Below are 16,757 nucleotides of genomic sequence, written 5' to 3'. Positions count from 1 at the left end.
GGTGGTTGGGATACATCTGTGGACAAAACAAAGATTCCTGCCCTTGTGTAGCCTAAAGTCTAACAGGGGAAGAGAAAGTTACAGGTTTTAAAACAAATGAGTAAATTACAGTAACCAATAAAACAGTTTTTTTAAATATTGAAGAATAAAGAAGAAGTAGGGTAGGATTAGGGGAATCTGTAAAACCAAAGACTTAGAGAAGATGGAGGTTGCATCATTAATGTGTGGTGAGGAAAAGCTTTACTAAGTAGGTGATATTTGAACAAAAATCTAAAGGAGTGAAGGAATTTGCCCAGAAGAAGAGCAGTTTCCAGGAACAGCTGGAGCAAATGTCCTAAGACGGCCCTGAGACCACAGGGAGGGGACAGCGGGGAGGCCGGCATGGAGCAGAGTGTTAAGGAAGGAGGTCAGATGGGAGTAAGTTCGTGTCAAGCCTTGTTACCCATTGTTTAAAAATATATTGCCTTTCACTCTTAGTAAAATAGGGAGCTGCTGCATGGTTTTGACCAGAAGAGAGACATTTATATTTATGTAACTTTACTCACATTTAAATGGGTCACCTGGGCTGTTTGTGCTGAATTTAGTGAAGAAGGGCAAGGGCAGGAGCCAGGAGACGAGTCAGGAAGCCACTGTAGGATGCAGGCTGGACGGGACGGGGGCTTGAACGTGAGTAGCCCACACGGTGGCAGTGGCCGTGTGGAGAAGTATCTAGGCGTGTGGTTTGCAGGTTGGAACAGCATATTTTCCTGACAGATTGGATGAAGGGTGTGAGAGAAAGGAAGCCATCAAAAATAAACTCTAGTTCAAAATAATATTCTCTGAGAGGTCAGTCATCAAGGTGGGAAAGAGAAGAAATAACTTGGATTCCCTGTTTCAACGTGACCGTTTTAAGTTCTCACAAATCACCTTAAAAACCCACCGCAGATTGTAATTTGGTTGTGGCAGGATATAATCGCAGATTCTGGCAGCCTAGTGAGTGGAGACAAAACAAACAAACCCTAGTTATTGAGTAAGATTAATTGAATGTTCACCATCTGAATCACAGTTGGTTACTTTTCGTAGTAAAATTCCAGAATTTGGCCATTTTCAACGCCTCGGGGATAGCCCCAGAGAATACCAAGTGGGTAAGGTTAATCCACTTAAAAAATGTATTTTAACAACAGGACATAAAACAAATAGGGCTTTCAATTAATGGAGGGACTTGCTCACCTGTGGGTTTGGGTTAACTTAATTTTCCTCACGGTGAAATTTTTTAACTCCTTTGAGATGTGTTGTCCTACCTAGTACAAGCAGACCTTGGCGGCTGCCGGCAGAGTTAGGAGACAATGACAATGACATTATTTCCAGCATAATGAAAGGTAAGCAGATAAAGAAACTAGGAAAAAGTAATAAATGGTGAGATGAAGCGACAGCAGGGCACCCGCACGGTGGCAGATTCAATCCCATGGATGCTGCTCCTCGTCCGTGGGGCAGTCGTGGTCTGGTGACTCAGGCTCGCTGAGCCAGCGTCTCTTTGCCGGGAAAAGGGAGTAAAATCACTGCCCGCCACGTACAGTCGCAGTGGGAATTAGAGAGACAGTAGATAGACTCCCCTCCCGCGGGGCCTGGCTCGGAAAGGGAAGAATAAATCGTAGCTGGCCCAGTCCTACAAAGTCCAACACAGCTACCAGTGAAAGATTTCAGTTTCAGCTTTGAGCTTCTGCAGACCATCGCCCGGAGGGGAACGGGGTCAGTTTGCAAGTTCCAACATACTTCTGAAGTGTGAAAGAAAGTTTTCCTGCAGATCCCAGGAGAATGTGAAGTGGTGGGCAGCACCGCAGTGACACACCCACCACAAATACAAGTGGTCCCACCAAATATCAAAGCTCTCCATGGGGCAGACTATGGTAACTCCCGAGAAGTGGTCACAGCACCAACTCTGATCACAGGACGTGACCCTACAGTCCTTTCACTGGGTTCTTTTGTTGGCATCACTGATGACATTTTGCTTTCGCTGATCTGCAGTCACCAGGATGCTGGTTTATGTGTAAATGTTTGTCCTTTGTGTACTGTTGGCATATAGCAAGTTGCTCTTCTCGTCTTTGGAGGCTTTTTACCCTTCCTTAGCCTGTAACCCTGCACTGGGACCTCCCTTTCATTCTGCAGCTGCACCCAGAATGCTTACTGGGACGCAATTTTGCATTTTAGGTTACCTTTTCCTTGATTGGTCCTTCGTTCATTAAGCTGCAACCTGCAGGCCACAGAGTATTCTCTACCTAGGTGGAGAGGATAGGGGAAGGAAGGAGGCACTTCCTGCCTAGTTAGTCATATTTGTTTTTTAATCAATATGTGTAAATTCTGGTTTTAAGAGTCCAAGAGCCTTATTGAAAACCTGTTCCTTTCTTTCACTTCCTTTCCCCAGTGTGGGTTCAATAGGTAGTTCACTGTCACTATCAAAAAGCAAAGAGTTGCCACTAATGACAGGTTCTTGGAGTTTACGATTACAATTGCCTCTGGCTCAGAGGACTGGATATTAAGCACAGAGACCCAGAGAGCCTTAATTTATACATCACAGGCAATCACGTTTCCTCCTGTACTCTGATTTATTGATAATGGTTTACTCTGTGTAAGTGAAATATGATCTAGACCCCAAATCAGTGTCACCAAGCCTTGGCACATGTGATAGTCTATTGGTTTGACCCATCAGGTCTGGATTCCTGTCCAGGGTAGGCTCATAGTACCACCTCCTGGGCTGTCCCAGGGACAACTCTAGGCACTTTGCCATGATCCTCTCCCACCTTCAGTTTTTGTCCATCCTTCCTTTCTTTTCTCTAAAGAGAGGATAGAGTGGGTAGATGCTTTAAGACTGGCTAAAAGTGTACCTTCCCAGTAAGCTTAAAATATATACCTTCCTTTTGCTTCTGTGTGTAGACAGTGCTCATGCTGTGCTTATTACAATGAGCATAGTTTATTTTTTTATTTTTTATTTATTTATTTATTTATTTTAGATTTATGATAATCATACAGAGAGAGAGAGAGAGGCAGAGACACAGGCAGAGGGAGAAGTAGGCTCCATGCACGGGGAGCCCGACGTGGGATTCGATCCCGGGTCTCCAGGATCGCGCCCTGCCAAAGGCAGGCGCCAAACCGCTGCACCACCCAGGGATCCCTGAGCATAGTTTAAATTCAAATTAATGATATCTTTTTTTACATATCAAAAGTAATTTTACCTTACATTATCATGATCATGATCCATATTCTAAGGAAAGATAGAGAGATCTCAAAATGCTATCTCAAAAGCACTAAAAAGATGTTAGTACCCTCCCAAGGTACCAAAAAGAAAAAAAAAGTCACATATCCAATGAAATGTATTAACTGCCTGTTATGTGCAGGCCTATGTTAAGTGCTAAGAATACAACATTAAATGAGGTAGAGTATTGATCTTCTAGAAGCCTACCTACTAAGATACACAGCATAGGTTGAGAGATACAAAGAACATGTCTTAGGCTAGATTCTTTTCTTCTCTGTCATGGTTTCCATACCTGCAAACTAAGGATTGAATTAGAAGAGTGAACTTCAAACTCAGAAAATAGATTTTTATTCCCAATCATTCTTCAGTAAAATCATACTTAAAATCCCGATAAGGAAAAAAAACCCTAATAAGGTGGTTGACCCATGAACTTGTAACATAAAAATACTTTATTCCATAAAAGCTACTATTTTAAAGAAGGAAGAATAAATTCATTTCCCTGAATATTAAAAATTTAATTAGAATCTTTCAGTAACATTTATTTTAAATTAATTTGAATCATTCTGGTACTTATAAGTAAGATTTCAAAAAATACCTGCTGGGATCCCTGGGTGGCGCAGCGGTTTAGCGCCTGCCTTTGTCCCAGGGCGCGATCCTGGAGACTTGGGATCGAATCCCACGTCGGGCTCCCGGTGCATGGAGCCTGCTTCTCCCTCTGCCTGTGTCTCTGTCTCTCTCTCTCTCACTGTGTGCTGATCATAAATAAATAAAAATCAAAAAAAAAAAAGAAAGAAAGTTTTAAAAAAATACCTGCTAAATGGGTGGCCAACATGAAAAGATGCTCAACATCACTCATCAGGGAAATGCAAATCTACACCACAATGAGCTATCACCTCACACCCATCAAAATGGCTAAAATCAAACACACAAGAAACAGCAAGTGTTGGCAAGGATGTGGCAAAGGCACCCTTATGCATTGTTGGTGGGAATACAAACTGGTGCAGCCACTGTGGAAAACAGTACAGAGATTCATCAAAAAGTTGAAAATAGAGCTACCCCATAATGCAGTAATTGTACTATGTGGAATTTCAGAAACTAGACAAAGAAAAAAGAGACAAACCAAGAAACAGACTCTTAGCTACAGAGAACAAACGGATGGTTGCCAGAGGGGCGTGGGGTGGGACAATTGGCAAAATAGGTAGAGGGGATTAAGAGCACAGTCCCCTTGATGAGCAGTGGGTGGTGTATACAGACTTGCCAAATGCTACACTGAACAATGCCGCCTAATATGACACGGTATGCTAACTACGCTGGATTTAACATCTTTCAAAAACTGCTAAATGAATGAATCAAGAACAAATGACTACATCGTACCATAGACAACCTTAATACCTTTTGTACATGTTTTTGGATTCTTTAGTACCATGTTTCAGACACATCTTCCAAGACAAACTGATCCTCAGAAATGTAAATAAATACTTCATGGCTTTTTAACTTTTTTCTCTTTAAAAAATAGATTAGATGATAAAGGCCAAGTGGTTCGCATCAACTTCAACAACGCAACCAGAGACACGGTATTTGATGTACCCGTTCAAAGAGTTCAGCCTTTTTATGCAGCTCTGAAGGAGTTTGTTGACCTCATGAACTGTAAAGAATTCAAGTTTACTTTCAAGATGAATCCAGGTCAGTGGACACATTTTCTCAAACAACTGAAAATATGGATGTTTTTCAGCCTTAACCATTTAGAGCAGTTTTTCTCAAATACAGCATGTGGGACACTTAGGATCTTTGTGAGCAGCCCTCACCCCTGCTCTGTTGCCTCTCCGGACTTAAAAATACTTATTCTTAACAGACCCCTAGGGAATCTTTAAGCACACTGAATTTTTTTGACTTCCGACTTAAAGAAGAAATACGTGAAAGACAAGCTGTAAGCCTCATGTCTGAGGTCAAGACCTGACGACCTGTATTTTCTGTCCTGGTCGCCAGTCAATATGAACGGAGGCTTCTACTTAATTTTTCGATCCCAGTAAACAGATAGAATTATCCCCATGATTCCCGCTCATGAAGTACATGAGTCATGTTTACTCGTTTAGCTTATCTGATCTGGCAAAGATAGTGCTACCTGAAATAAAGGGGTATTTGAAGTAGTCCAGCTACTTGGAATAAAGAAACAAAGTGTTGTGTTTGTTCTGGACCATCTCTACTCAGCGAGGTGACCTCAAGCTTGAGGCTTTCCATATCTATAGTAAACGGAATTTCTCTCCACTGCTGTTTTGGCCAAGTGGAACATACTTTTAACTTCTGATTATTTTTTGAATTGATCTTTGGCATGATAAAGTAATACTAGAAATCTCTACAAATCCACTGATAATGCAGTCAGCACAGGCTGATTTTAAGAGCAGTAACATACAACATTGAAATACCATGTGAGAAAAATGCCCCCCCCCCAATATAAATAAATACAAGTTGGAATCCAAGCTCCACTATTTAATGGTGTAACTTTGGGCAAATCCCTCAACCTCCTGGAGCCTCAGTTTTCTCACACAAAAAGATGAGCCAACACTCTTTTCAGGATTTTCATGAGGCTTAGAAATAAAGTGCACAAAATACTGAGAACAGAGAAGACAAACCAAGTCACGATCCTTAAAATCATTTGAAGCCATTAAACTGGAAACAAACATTTCTAAGTAAGAGCTAAATAACAACCGGAAAAACAGTTCGAAGTCTTACACGAAGATAATATCTTAAGTAGAAATCCTAAAAGGGTCTACTTTAGAAAGCCTGTACTTTGAATGTCAAAAGGTCTAAAGCGGTTTGCAGTCCAATGGCCTGATGTGCAGGAAAAAGTCAATGGGCCATTTTCAGTCAGAGAAAGACAAATACCGTATGATTTCACTCATACTGGAATTTACGAAACAAAAACAGATGAACCTAGAGGGAAAAAAGAGAGGGAGGCAAACCATGAAACAGGCTCTTAACAGAACAAACTGAGGGCTGCTGGAGCTGAGGTGGGGGGCTGCGGCCTGGACCTGGGCTGGGGACTAGGGGGTCGCTGGTTGCGATGAGCACTGACTGTTGCATGTAAGTGATGAGTCACTAAATCCTACTCGTGCAACTAGTACTACACTATGTTAACTAGCTAGAATTTAAATCAAAACTTGAAACAACAACAAAAAAATAAGACAAACCTACTGTTTCTTGATACGAAGGAAGTAGCAATGTAATTTTGCATCTTCCATTTTATAGCGCTGCAAATCTTTTAAATCCATGATGATCGTTCATGTTGAAAACACAAATTCTTCTGTCTAGGTGATGTGATTACTTTTGACAACTGGCGCTTACTGCACGGCCGACGCAGCTACGAAGCAGGAACCGAGATTTCCCGGCACCTGGAAGGCGCCTACGCCGACTGGGACGTAGTGATGTCCAGGCTTCGGATCCTAAGGCAGGGGGTCCAACACAGAAACTGACTCTCCCGTCTGTGAGCTCAGTAAGGTTCCAATGACTATATTTTGTCCGATATGGCAAGGTGGCCTTCCTCGACCATGACCCATGGCCTTTACATACTAATTTCTTTCCCGTCGAACACGTCCCCTCTCTTGAACGGGTTCCCTTCCTTTGTGCTCATACAGCGAGCCCACTCTGTAGACGGCTGAGCCCTGCTCTTCCCAGATAGAGCATCTCTCCGGTTCTATTGTACGTATGACCTAATTTCTCTTGCCTGTATATGAGTCTCCAGAATGCCTACAAATAGTTTAGTGTCAAATAAAACTTGGTCAGATAAAGCTCTTTTTAAATAAAGCTTGTGTTTCCAATAAAACTCATCTCAAAATATGTTTCCGCTCAGTTGCCTGCAGAGCCTCCGTCTTCATGACGACATGGGACCGTCAGCATGATTGGAAAAAGGCCTCATATTTTCAAAGATCTGTTTTAGTCACTGTTATTATAGATTTCTATCATCTAAATTTTCAGACCTCAACCACCTGGGATCTCAACATCTTCTTTAACAGCTGAATTATGACACCAAACCCACACATGTAAAATTAAAAAAAAAAAATCTAGGCGCCCTAAGTTTCTCTTGCCCTAAGTAAATGCTCCTAAGGATTGCCAGGAGAGCTTACACCCGTCTGTGAATCAGTTCTCACTCCTTCCCTTCAACTACTAACTAGAAAAGATACAACCAAGGTGCGTGCAACACTCACACCCAGAAGTGATGTCTCTAACCTGAGGACAGCTTCGCCTGCTGATCTTGCCTGCTATGGCCACTCCTTGTCCCCAATGGTGGAACACAGATGTCACTGCCAGCCTTGGAAGTCTCGCTCCTGTGGAGCCCAGTCTCTTCTCTATCCCTGTTGAAAGCAAATTACCATTTGCTGAAATCCTGGTAATACATAGATTTTTAGTTGATACTTTCGGGGACCTAAATAACCAGCCTCCTTACTTTTAAAGTGTTAATGACTCACCACCGTGGAGCTCTACCTGTTGCCTTAAGACCAAGTGAAAGCTCTACGTCCATCCGTGTGTTACTTCTACTTCACACTCCCTGGGTGCCCATGGCAATGGGAGGCTAGATCACAGGGGCTGTGAGCCCACGTCAGCATACTCTTCTGATTCTCTAAAGTCTGGGACTGAGTCCACATCGCCCGCCTAGACTCCCCTTTCCCTGACAACACTGACTTTTTCTGGCCCTTCATTGTCCGTTTCCATCATCTGGTCTTGATCAAGGCGATGGTAATATATCATGTACAGCTAATGTCTTTGAACTTCAGAAGGAATGGGTTGGGTCTTCAATCCCATCCCTCCTAAGGCACTCCTAGGATGAAAACAGGTGAGTTCAATAGAGACGTGCCCTGATTCTAAGAGGCAGCATTCAATATGTAAAAATAATTTTCTGGAGGGACCCTAGCTTCATCCATTTAAAGCATCTAAACCCTAGGCAATTGCCAGGCTAACGTGACTTATTATACTTTTATTCATTTAGCAGATATTTATCACATACCTGGTAAAAATCACATACTCTGCTAGACGAAGGTCACAGAACAACTTGAGAAGTGCCTGCTTGTAATCTGGTGGGGGGAACAGAGAAGGATACAGATGATGCCATGTCAGCAGAATGGTTCACAGGAAAGCAAAAACGAGACTGAGAAGATTGATCAGAACTTCAGTCTGAGTTGAATGGGTGTCAGTCGTAGTTCTCCAGGCAAAGAAGGGAACATGACTTTTTTCCAAGTCAGAGGGCAGAAGCGGCACAGAGAACTGAGAGTGAACAGAGTGCACGTGTTGACTAAAAGTGAAAAATCCGAGGAAAAGCAGTGGTATAAATTCTGGGACTGGATGCCTAGGTTCAAACTACAATGATGACAATCAATTAACTGTGTATTTAGACATATAACATCTTTCCTGAAGCCTCAGCTTTTCTATCTATAAATGACCAGTGACAGTTCTTATCTCATTAAATTTTTATGATTAAATGAAAGTTCACGTAAAAAGCAATGTTTTCCCAAACTTCTCAAATGATGAACCACCATGTTGACTTGTGTGTGTTGTTTTTAAGTTTATGTGTGTGTGCATGTGTGTGGATATCTATCTATCATCTATCTCTCTATAATCTTCTTTTTTTGACTTTTTAAGTTTTTATTTTAATTCCCATTAACATACCACCAGTTTGTTCTCTATAATTAAGAGTCTGTTTCTTGATTTGTCTCTCATTTTCCTTTGCTTTATTTTCTTAAACTCCAAACATAAGTGAAGTCATATGGTATTTGTCTTTTTCTGACTGACTTATTTTGCTGAGCATTATACTCTCCAGCTCTGTCCATGTCTTTAGCAAGATTTCACTTTTTTATGGCTGAATAATATTCAATTGTGTGTGTGTGTTTGTGCACACATCTCTGTACACTTGGGCTGCTCCCATATCTTGGCTATTGTAAATAGTGCTCTTATAAACACAGGGGTGCATGTATCCCTTTAAATTAGTGTTTTTGTATTCTTTGGGTCAATACCCAGTAGTGCAATTGCAGGATCATAGGGTAATTCTATTTTAACTTTTTGAGGGACCCCATACTGTTTCCCACAGTGCCTATACTGCTTTACATTCCCAGCAACAGTGAGTGGGGGTTCCTTTTTTCCACAGCTTTGCCAATGCCTGTTATTTCTTTTGTTATTGACTTAGCTACTCTGACAGGTGTGAGGTGCTATCTCATTGTGACATTGATTTGCATTTCCCAGATGATGAGTGATGTTGAACATCTTTTCATGTGTCTTTTTAGCCACCTGGATGTCTTCTTTGGAAAAATGTTCATGTCTTCCCTCATTTTTAATTGGGTTGTTTTTGGGGTGTTGAATTTTAGAAGTTCTTCATAGATTCTGGATACTAGTTCGTTATCAGCTATGTCATTTGCAAAAATCTTCTCCCATTCCATAGGTTGCCTTCTAGTTTTGTTGATTGTTTCCTTCTCTGTGCAGAAGCTTTTATCTTGATGAAGTCACAATAGTTTGTTTTTGCTTTTGTTTCTCTTGCCTCATCAGACATATCTATAAAGAAGTTACTAGGTTGATGCCAAAGAAGTCACCACCTGTGCTCTCTTCTAAGATCTTTATGATTCTAGGTCTCACATTCAGATCTTTAATCCATTCTGAGTTTATTTTTGTATATGGTGTAAGAAAGTGGTCTAGTTTCTTTCTTTCACATGTTGCTGTCCAGTTTTCCCAACCCTATTTGTTGAAGATGCTTTTTCCCATTGCATATTCTTTCTTGCTTTGTCAAGAGTAATTGACCATATACTTGTGGGTTTATTTCTAGGTCTTCTGTTGTGTTCCATTGATCTATGTGTCTATTTTTGTGCCAGTACCGCACCGATTTGACCACTACAGCCTTGTAATATAACTTGAAGTCTGGAATTGTGATTCCTCCAGCTTTGCTTTTCTTTTTCAAGACTCCTTTGCCTCTGCAGGGTCTTTTGTGGCTCCACACAAATTTTAGAATTGTTTGTTCTAATTCTGTGAATGTGTTTGTTTTAATACAACTTCCTAGACTCATTCTCAAAAGACTGTGATTCAGTGAGTCTAGGATAAGGACCAGAAACTGTGTCTTTATCAAAGATCTCAGGTGATATGCCTCATCAGAGACGTTTGAAAAATATTTATGTAAAGCATTGCATATTTCCTAGCTGAAAGTAAGTATTCAACAGATATTAATTATTATTAGTTACAATAACAGAGGTTGTAGAGGAAGAGGGTCGATTAGGGTAAAAAGACATATATGAAGCTGGAGACAGAGACAGGGCTAAGTCATAAAATGTCGAAATGTATGTTGTACTACAGAGCTGATATTTTTATCTTGAAAGCAATGAGGAGCCATTTAGATGTTTTTAAACATTAAAGTGCCTTGATCAGATATTCATTATTTAAAGATGCATTTGACTACATCGTGGATGGAATGAGCAAGACTAGAGGCCATAACTCCACTTCTGAGGTTGTGAATCTATTTACTGCAAGAAGCCAGATGAGAAATTAGAAACGATTGAATGAGAAGGGACAAGGAAAGGAGAGATACTTAGACACCAAATCTAAAGAACCTGAGGACCCAAGGCACATAAAGAAGGATGGAGATGTTTAAGATGTCTCCTGAGTTTCTACTTGGGATAGGTACTTTAACAGCGATTCCTAGTTACAAGGAGAGAAACCACAACAGCAGAAGCAAGCTTTTTGGCAAGAAGACAAATCCACTTTTGAACAGACTGAATTGGAATTGCCCCTGAGTTAGTCCACTTGGCAGCTGAACGTATGTATACACACACACAGTTCAGGATGGACACCTGGATTGGAGAGCCCCATTTGGAAAGTACATAGGTGGTGGATGAAATCATCACTTGTTTTCCTGGAGACATTTAGTGATTGTGACCAAGGTCACAAGCCTCATGGTAGGATGATAAGCTAATGATATTGGCCTAGTTTGTGGAATCAATTACACTTTGAACATAAAGAATCTGCAGTGGCTTACATTCCAACTCAGCTAGACCTCTTACATACCATATTTTGTTGCTAGAAGACAGCATTCCAAGCCAGCACCCCATGGCCTGGCTGTTTCCTTCTCTGTCAGAAATTATTTCTGTCCTGGAAAGGAGGGACAGAAGGATTGGATGCAGTTGCAACAATTTCTGAAGTGTTATATAGGACATGACATATTATGGGCTACAGCAGCTGGTGCCGACTAAAGATGATTGGGTTTCCTGGATATAACGGTCTAAAGATTTGACTTTCCCCCAAACTCATAATAGATCTGAGGTAACTTGGATTGGAGTTTACCCATATTTGGCAGTGGGGATTCTTACTGTCTGTTCCATTGCTCTGATTTGACTTGGAGAATATTAGCTGCTTGGCTAGTTAATTGGAAGAACTCCACAGGTCACGAGAATGACATGCCACAAAATATCTTTGTTGGTCTCTATTTCTCCCTCTAGCCAACCACTAAAAGGTAAGGAAGTGAATATTGGTACAGGGAATTTATGTGAAAGAAGGAATTCTATGGAGAAATTGAGTGGCACTGAGGGTAATCTCACTATTCAAGAATTTACACTAGGAGACAGGAAACATTTTATAAACAAAAATACCGTTTTATATTAAATATTATTTTGAGGACACATTCTTGCAATGAAAATGTGATTTAGTTGATCTTAATGGTTTGGAGCACACTTCTCTGTCTCTGCACAGCTGCCTGGAATACTCTTCCCTACTGTCTTTTAAGCCTAGAAAATTCTTCCCCCTTCAAAATTCAGGTTAAATTTCACCTCCCCTATGAAACCTTTCCTTATTCTTCTAGTATGGCTTAAGAACCCTTTCTTCTGGGTCCAGTGGGAGCTTTTCATACAGGTTTATATATTTATCCATTCATTCTAGCAATATTCATGAGCAAGTAGTATGTACCAGACACTATTCAGTGGACTGGTAATGCAGTGATGAGCACGACAGACAAAAGAGCTCTCTTTAGAGCTAATGGCTTAGTGGGAATATCAGGCATTGATCAAATAATTACAGAAATAAATAATTTTGAATTATGGCAAATGCTATAGGTGGGAAGTCCAAGAGGCTACAGGAGCAGAAAATAAGAGGATAGGACTGACAAGAAGAAAATGGAGCTCAGGGAAGGCTTCCTCAGGAAGTAGCTCTTGAGATGTTCGATGAAGAATGATATACAATGATGATCCTTTGACCTCAATTAACAGGAACTCTAAATCTAACAATAAAGACATTTTTTAAGGATTTATTTATTTATTTATTTATAGAACGGGGGGGGGGGGACAGAGGAAGAGGGAGAGAGATAATCTCAAGCAGACTCCCCACTGAATGTGGAGCCCAACACAGGGCTCAATCTCACAACCCTGAGATCCCAACCTGAGCTGTAATCAAAGGGTCAGAAGCTCAACCACTCAGCTTTTTTTTTTTTTATGGTTTTCCTTTTTATTTTATCAAAGACTGGTGGATAAACATAAATACAGCACAATTACTTCAGATCATTCTTCATATTGTATACACACAGACTGATGAACGTAATCTGAAAGAAACCTGCAGTCAGCAATGAAATGCATACAGCTTTTCCTTCCCAGGCACCCCAGTAAGGAAATTTTTTAACCTCACAAAACATGAAGTCCAGAAGCTTCCCCATATTGTGTGCCCCCATTCCTGCCTCTGTGTAGCTATCCTGCCTGTCTTCCTTCATGTGTGTACTTTATCCTCTGGTAAAGCTAGTAAAATGACTACAGAAGGTCCAGGCCTCACATTCAGACATGACTGAAGAAGGAGAAAGAAAGAAACAGACTTTTCTTATTTTTCTTTCTTAGAGGCTTACAAACCCTTCTGAGAACCCCTTTGACATGCTTCTCTTCAGGCCTTCTCAAACACAATTAGGTCAAATACACTCTCCTCAACCAACTACTGGCAGAAGGAACTGGGATTTCCATGACAAACTTAAAGGATCCAGGACCTTCCTTGTGGCTGGGGAGGTGGTTTCTATCACTGGTGCTTGTGGTTGTGTGGAGGAGGAGTGAATAACTAAAAATTTGAGATAAAGATGAAGGTTAGATGGTATGTTGGCTGATAGCACAGTGTCCTCACTAGATAGGAGAAACTTGTCTAGATGAATGCAGAGCAGGCAGGGAGAACAAAGAGTGAAGACTCTGACATGGAAGGCAGCATGATACCCTTGAAGAAGGCCATGAGTCTAGAAGCCAGCTAGCCAACAAATAGTGTCCAATATATGATGAAATCTTTAGGCAGAGATATGTTCATTTCTGTCTCTCTGGTGCCTCAATGTTTGTGAAATAAGTGAGGGGAACTAAGGTGGTTGTTTCTTTGAGTACTTTGTTTTACATCCTTAATGAAATCAGATCACATCCTCAGGATCTCAATCATCCAAGAAAGTCTCAATTTTTTTCTATCAGAATAGGACCTCATTTCTTTCTCCCTCTCTTCTACATAACACATTTTATACATGCACATACCAAATTTCAGCCTCAGAGGCTTTCCCACTCTCTACCAGAATCAGTCCCTTCACCAATTTAAAACACTCTGATAAGGAACTTCCCATTTCCAATCCTTGCTCCATCCTCACAGGAAGTAAAAAAATGGAACAGACTGAAAAATCAACAACTCTTCTTAGATCTATCAGACAAGTGAGATCATAGGGGAAACTGCTGCCCTGAATATTGTACAAACAGAAGGCAAATACAGAGAATCACAACTCACCAGAGCAGAAACCTCCACAGGAACCAGTGCCAGGGTAGGAAGACCTGAATTATAATTGGCAAACTGCTGAGGGCTCAATGTGGACAAGCCAAAGAGAAAAAAAACCACCAGGGATACTCAATCATAGGAACGCCCTCTTGCTTTTGTGAGTTTTGCCTCCAGGAGCCCTATCGGGTCCTCTTAGTGAATATCAGAAGAAAAAAATCCTCTGATATTATGATATCAGATAGGGATACCTATTAGGGATGAGGGAGAAGGAAAGTGAGCCATTTTGAAATGTGCCAGAGTATTCTATTCTCCTTAAAAAGGACCAGCCTCTGGATAAACTATTTTACCAGAGCTTAAGCTGCTGGGACTATATCAGAGCCTAATATGCCTGGAAGATATAAAATATACAACTCTAGACTCCTTCACCCATCCTGAGCCACCTAAAGAAGGGAACAAATTGAGAAGCACTGAAGTTCACAGTCCACAGGCACACACTCACCAAAAGACTGAGACCTAATCATAGGATTACAGAGCATTTCCCCTCCCTCCTAACATCTGATCACTACCTTATTAAAGGACTATTTACCACTATTCCATTTACTTCACATACCATGTTCACCTTTCAACAAAAAAATTACAAGGCTTACTAAAAGATTTTTTTAAAAAACCAACAGAATTTGAAGAGATTGAACAAATCTCAGAACCAGAGTCTGATATGGTAGGTGTGTTGGAATTATCAGACCAGTAATTCTTAAAAAAAAAAAAAAAAAAAAAAAAAAAACCTACGATTAATATGCTAAGATCTTTAATAGAAAAGTAGGAAACATGCAATAACAGATGGAAATTCTAAGAAATCATCAAAAAAGAAATGCTAGAGATCAAAAATGCTATAATGCTATGAAAGAAATGAAGAATGTCTTTGACAAGCTCATAAATGAAGTGGACACAGCTGAGGAAAGAATATCTGAGCCTGAGGGTGTGAAAGTAGAAATTTCCAAACTGAAAAGCAAAAGGAAAAAAGATTGAAAAAAAGAAAAGAACAGAATATCCAAGGACTGTGGGACAGCTACAATTTGAATATAATTGATTTGATTTTCTATCTGGATAACCTATCCGCTGCTAGAAGTAGGGTATTGAAGTCCCATACTATTCCTGTATTGCTGTCTATTTCTTCCTTCAGAGCTGTTAGGATCTGCTTAATGTATTTAGATATATAGGCTCATATATCTGATAAGGTGTTCATGTCCAAAATATACACAGAAATCATACACCAACAACAATCCATTTGAAAATAGGGCAGAGGAACTAAGTAGACATTTTCCCAGAAAAGACATACAAAAATGGTTGACGGGTACATGAAAAGATGCTCATCACTAATTATCAGGGAAATACAATCAAACCACCATGAGATATAACCTCACACTGTTAGAACTGCTATCATCCAAAAGACAAGATAAGTATTGGCAAGGACGTGGGATAAAGGGAACCCTCTTGTACTATTGGTGGGAAGGCAAACTGGTGCAGCCACTATGGACAACAGTGTGGAGGTTCCTCAAAAAATAAAAATAGAACTACCATATGATTCAGTAATTCCACTCCTGGGTGTATATGCAAAGAAAACAAAAGCAGGATATCAAAGATATGTCTACACTCCTATGTTATTGCAGCATCATTTATAATAGCTAAAATACAGAAACAATACAAGTGTCCATCAATGGATGAACAGATAAAGATGATATACGTATATGTTAATATATATAATATATAATAATGTATAAAACTATAATATATATATATAACATCCCATTTCATTATGTAATATATATATATATGTATATATACAATGGAATATTATTTCACCATGAGAAAGGAAATCCTGCTATTTACGGCAGCATGAATTTACCTTGAGGGCATTATGCTAAGTGAAATAAGTTAGAAAAGGAAGACAATACTGTATGATCTCTTTTATATACAGAATCTAAAAAAAAACCAAACAAACTCAGGAATAGAGAGCAGAGTGGTGACTACCAAGGGTCCATGGATGGGGAAACAGGGAGATGTTGGTCAAAGAGTGCAAAGGTCCAGGTAGAAGATGAGTAGGTTCTGAGGACCTAATGCACAGGGCTGTGGTCATAGATGACAATACTCTACTAAGTACTTTGAAATTGGCTAGGAGCTTCTGTCTTAAATATTCCCACCACAAAAAGACATGGGAATTGTGGGACACTATAGACGTGTCAGTTAACACTATGGTAGCAATCACATTGCAACATATAAATGCATCAAATCAAGACATTCTGTACCTTAAATTTACACAATGTGATATGTCAATTATATCTCAATAAAGCTGAGAAAAAAATGATATACTATAAGTACACCGTGAGCAGATTTGGAATTTCATTTCTGCTACAACTGTAATGTTTTTTTTCAAATTCCATTCTAGTTTTAGTGATTTGAAAAAAGAAACAGATGGCGTTAGCAGATGTTATTAAGAAAGATATTTCTTGCTTAAATACTGTGTACTTGATATAAGCATTTAATTAAATATTTGAGTAACACTAAGTGCCATTCCTTTTGAGGAAAAAGGCTCATTTTTTTAAAGATTTTTATTTATTTATCCATGAGAGACACACCGAGAGAAAGAGAGAGAGAGAGGCAGAGACACAGGCAGAGGAAGAAACAGGCTCCACGCAGGGAGCCCGATGCGGGACTCGATTCCGGGACTCCAGGATCACATCCTGGGCTGCAGGCAGGCGCCAAACCACTGAGCCACCCAGACTGCCCAAAATAGATCATT

At 40.2% G+C, this 16,757-nt stretch overlaps 1 protein-coding gene and 1 long non-coding RNA gene across 5 annotated transcripts in view; one reads left to right on the top strand and one right to left on the bottom strand.

Annotated features, from left to right (window-relative positions):
- LOC144294503 (uncharacterized) overlaps positions 1-872 on the bottom strand; it is a 52,242-nt gene extending 51,370 nt beyond the window's left edge. For all 3 annotated transcript variants that reach the window (XR_013361867.1, XR_013361865.1, XR_013361866.1), the window contains exon 1: positions 546-872. This is a non-coding gene — a long non-coding RNA (uncharacterized LOC144294503). The remainder of the gene's footprint in view (positions 1-545) is intronic.
- Positions 1-7,063, top strand: part of BBOX1 (gamma-butyrobetaine hydroxylase 1) — a 59,107-nt gene extending 52,044 nt beyond the window's left edge. For both annotated transcript variants that reach the window (XM_077866160.1, XM_077866162.1), the window contains 2 exons: positions 4,746-4,912; positions 6,539-7,063. In XM_077866160.1, the coding sequence (XP_077722286.1) occupies positions 4,746-4,912; positions 6,539-6,699 (328 nt within the window). In that variant the 3' untranslated portion in view covers positions 6,700-7,063. The remainder of the gene's footprint in view (positions 1-4,745; positions 4,913-6,538) is intronic.
- The last annotated feature ends 9,694 nt before the right edge of the window (positions 7,064-16,757 follow it).

This window comes from Canis aureus, chromosome 23, assembly GCF_053574225.1.
Source record: "Canis aureus isolate CA01 chromosome 23, VMU_Caureus_v.1.0, whole genome shotgun sequence".
NCBI classification, from domain to species: domain Eukaryota; kingdom Metazoa; phylum Chordata; class Mammalia; order Carnivora; family Canidae; genus Canis; species Canis aureus.
This window is presented reverse-complemented; position numbering and strand designations above follow the sequence as displayed.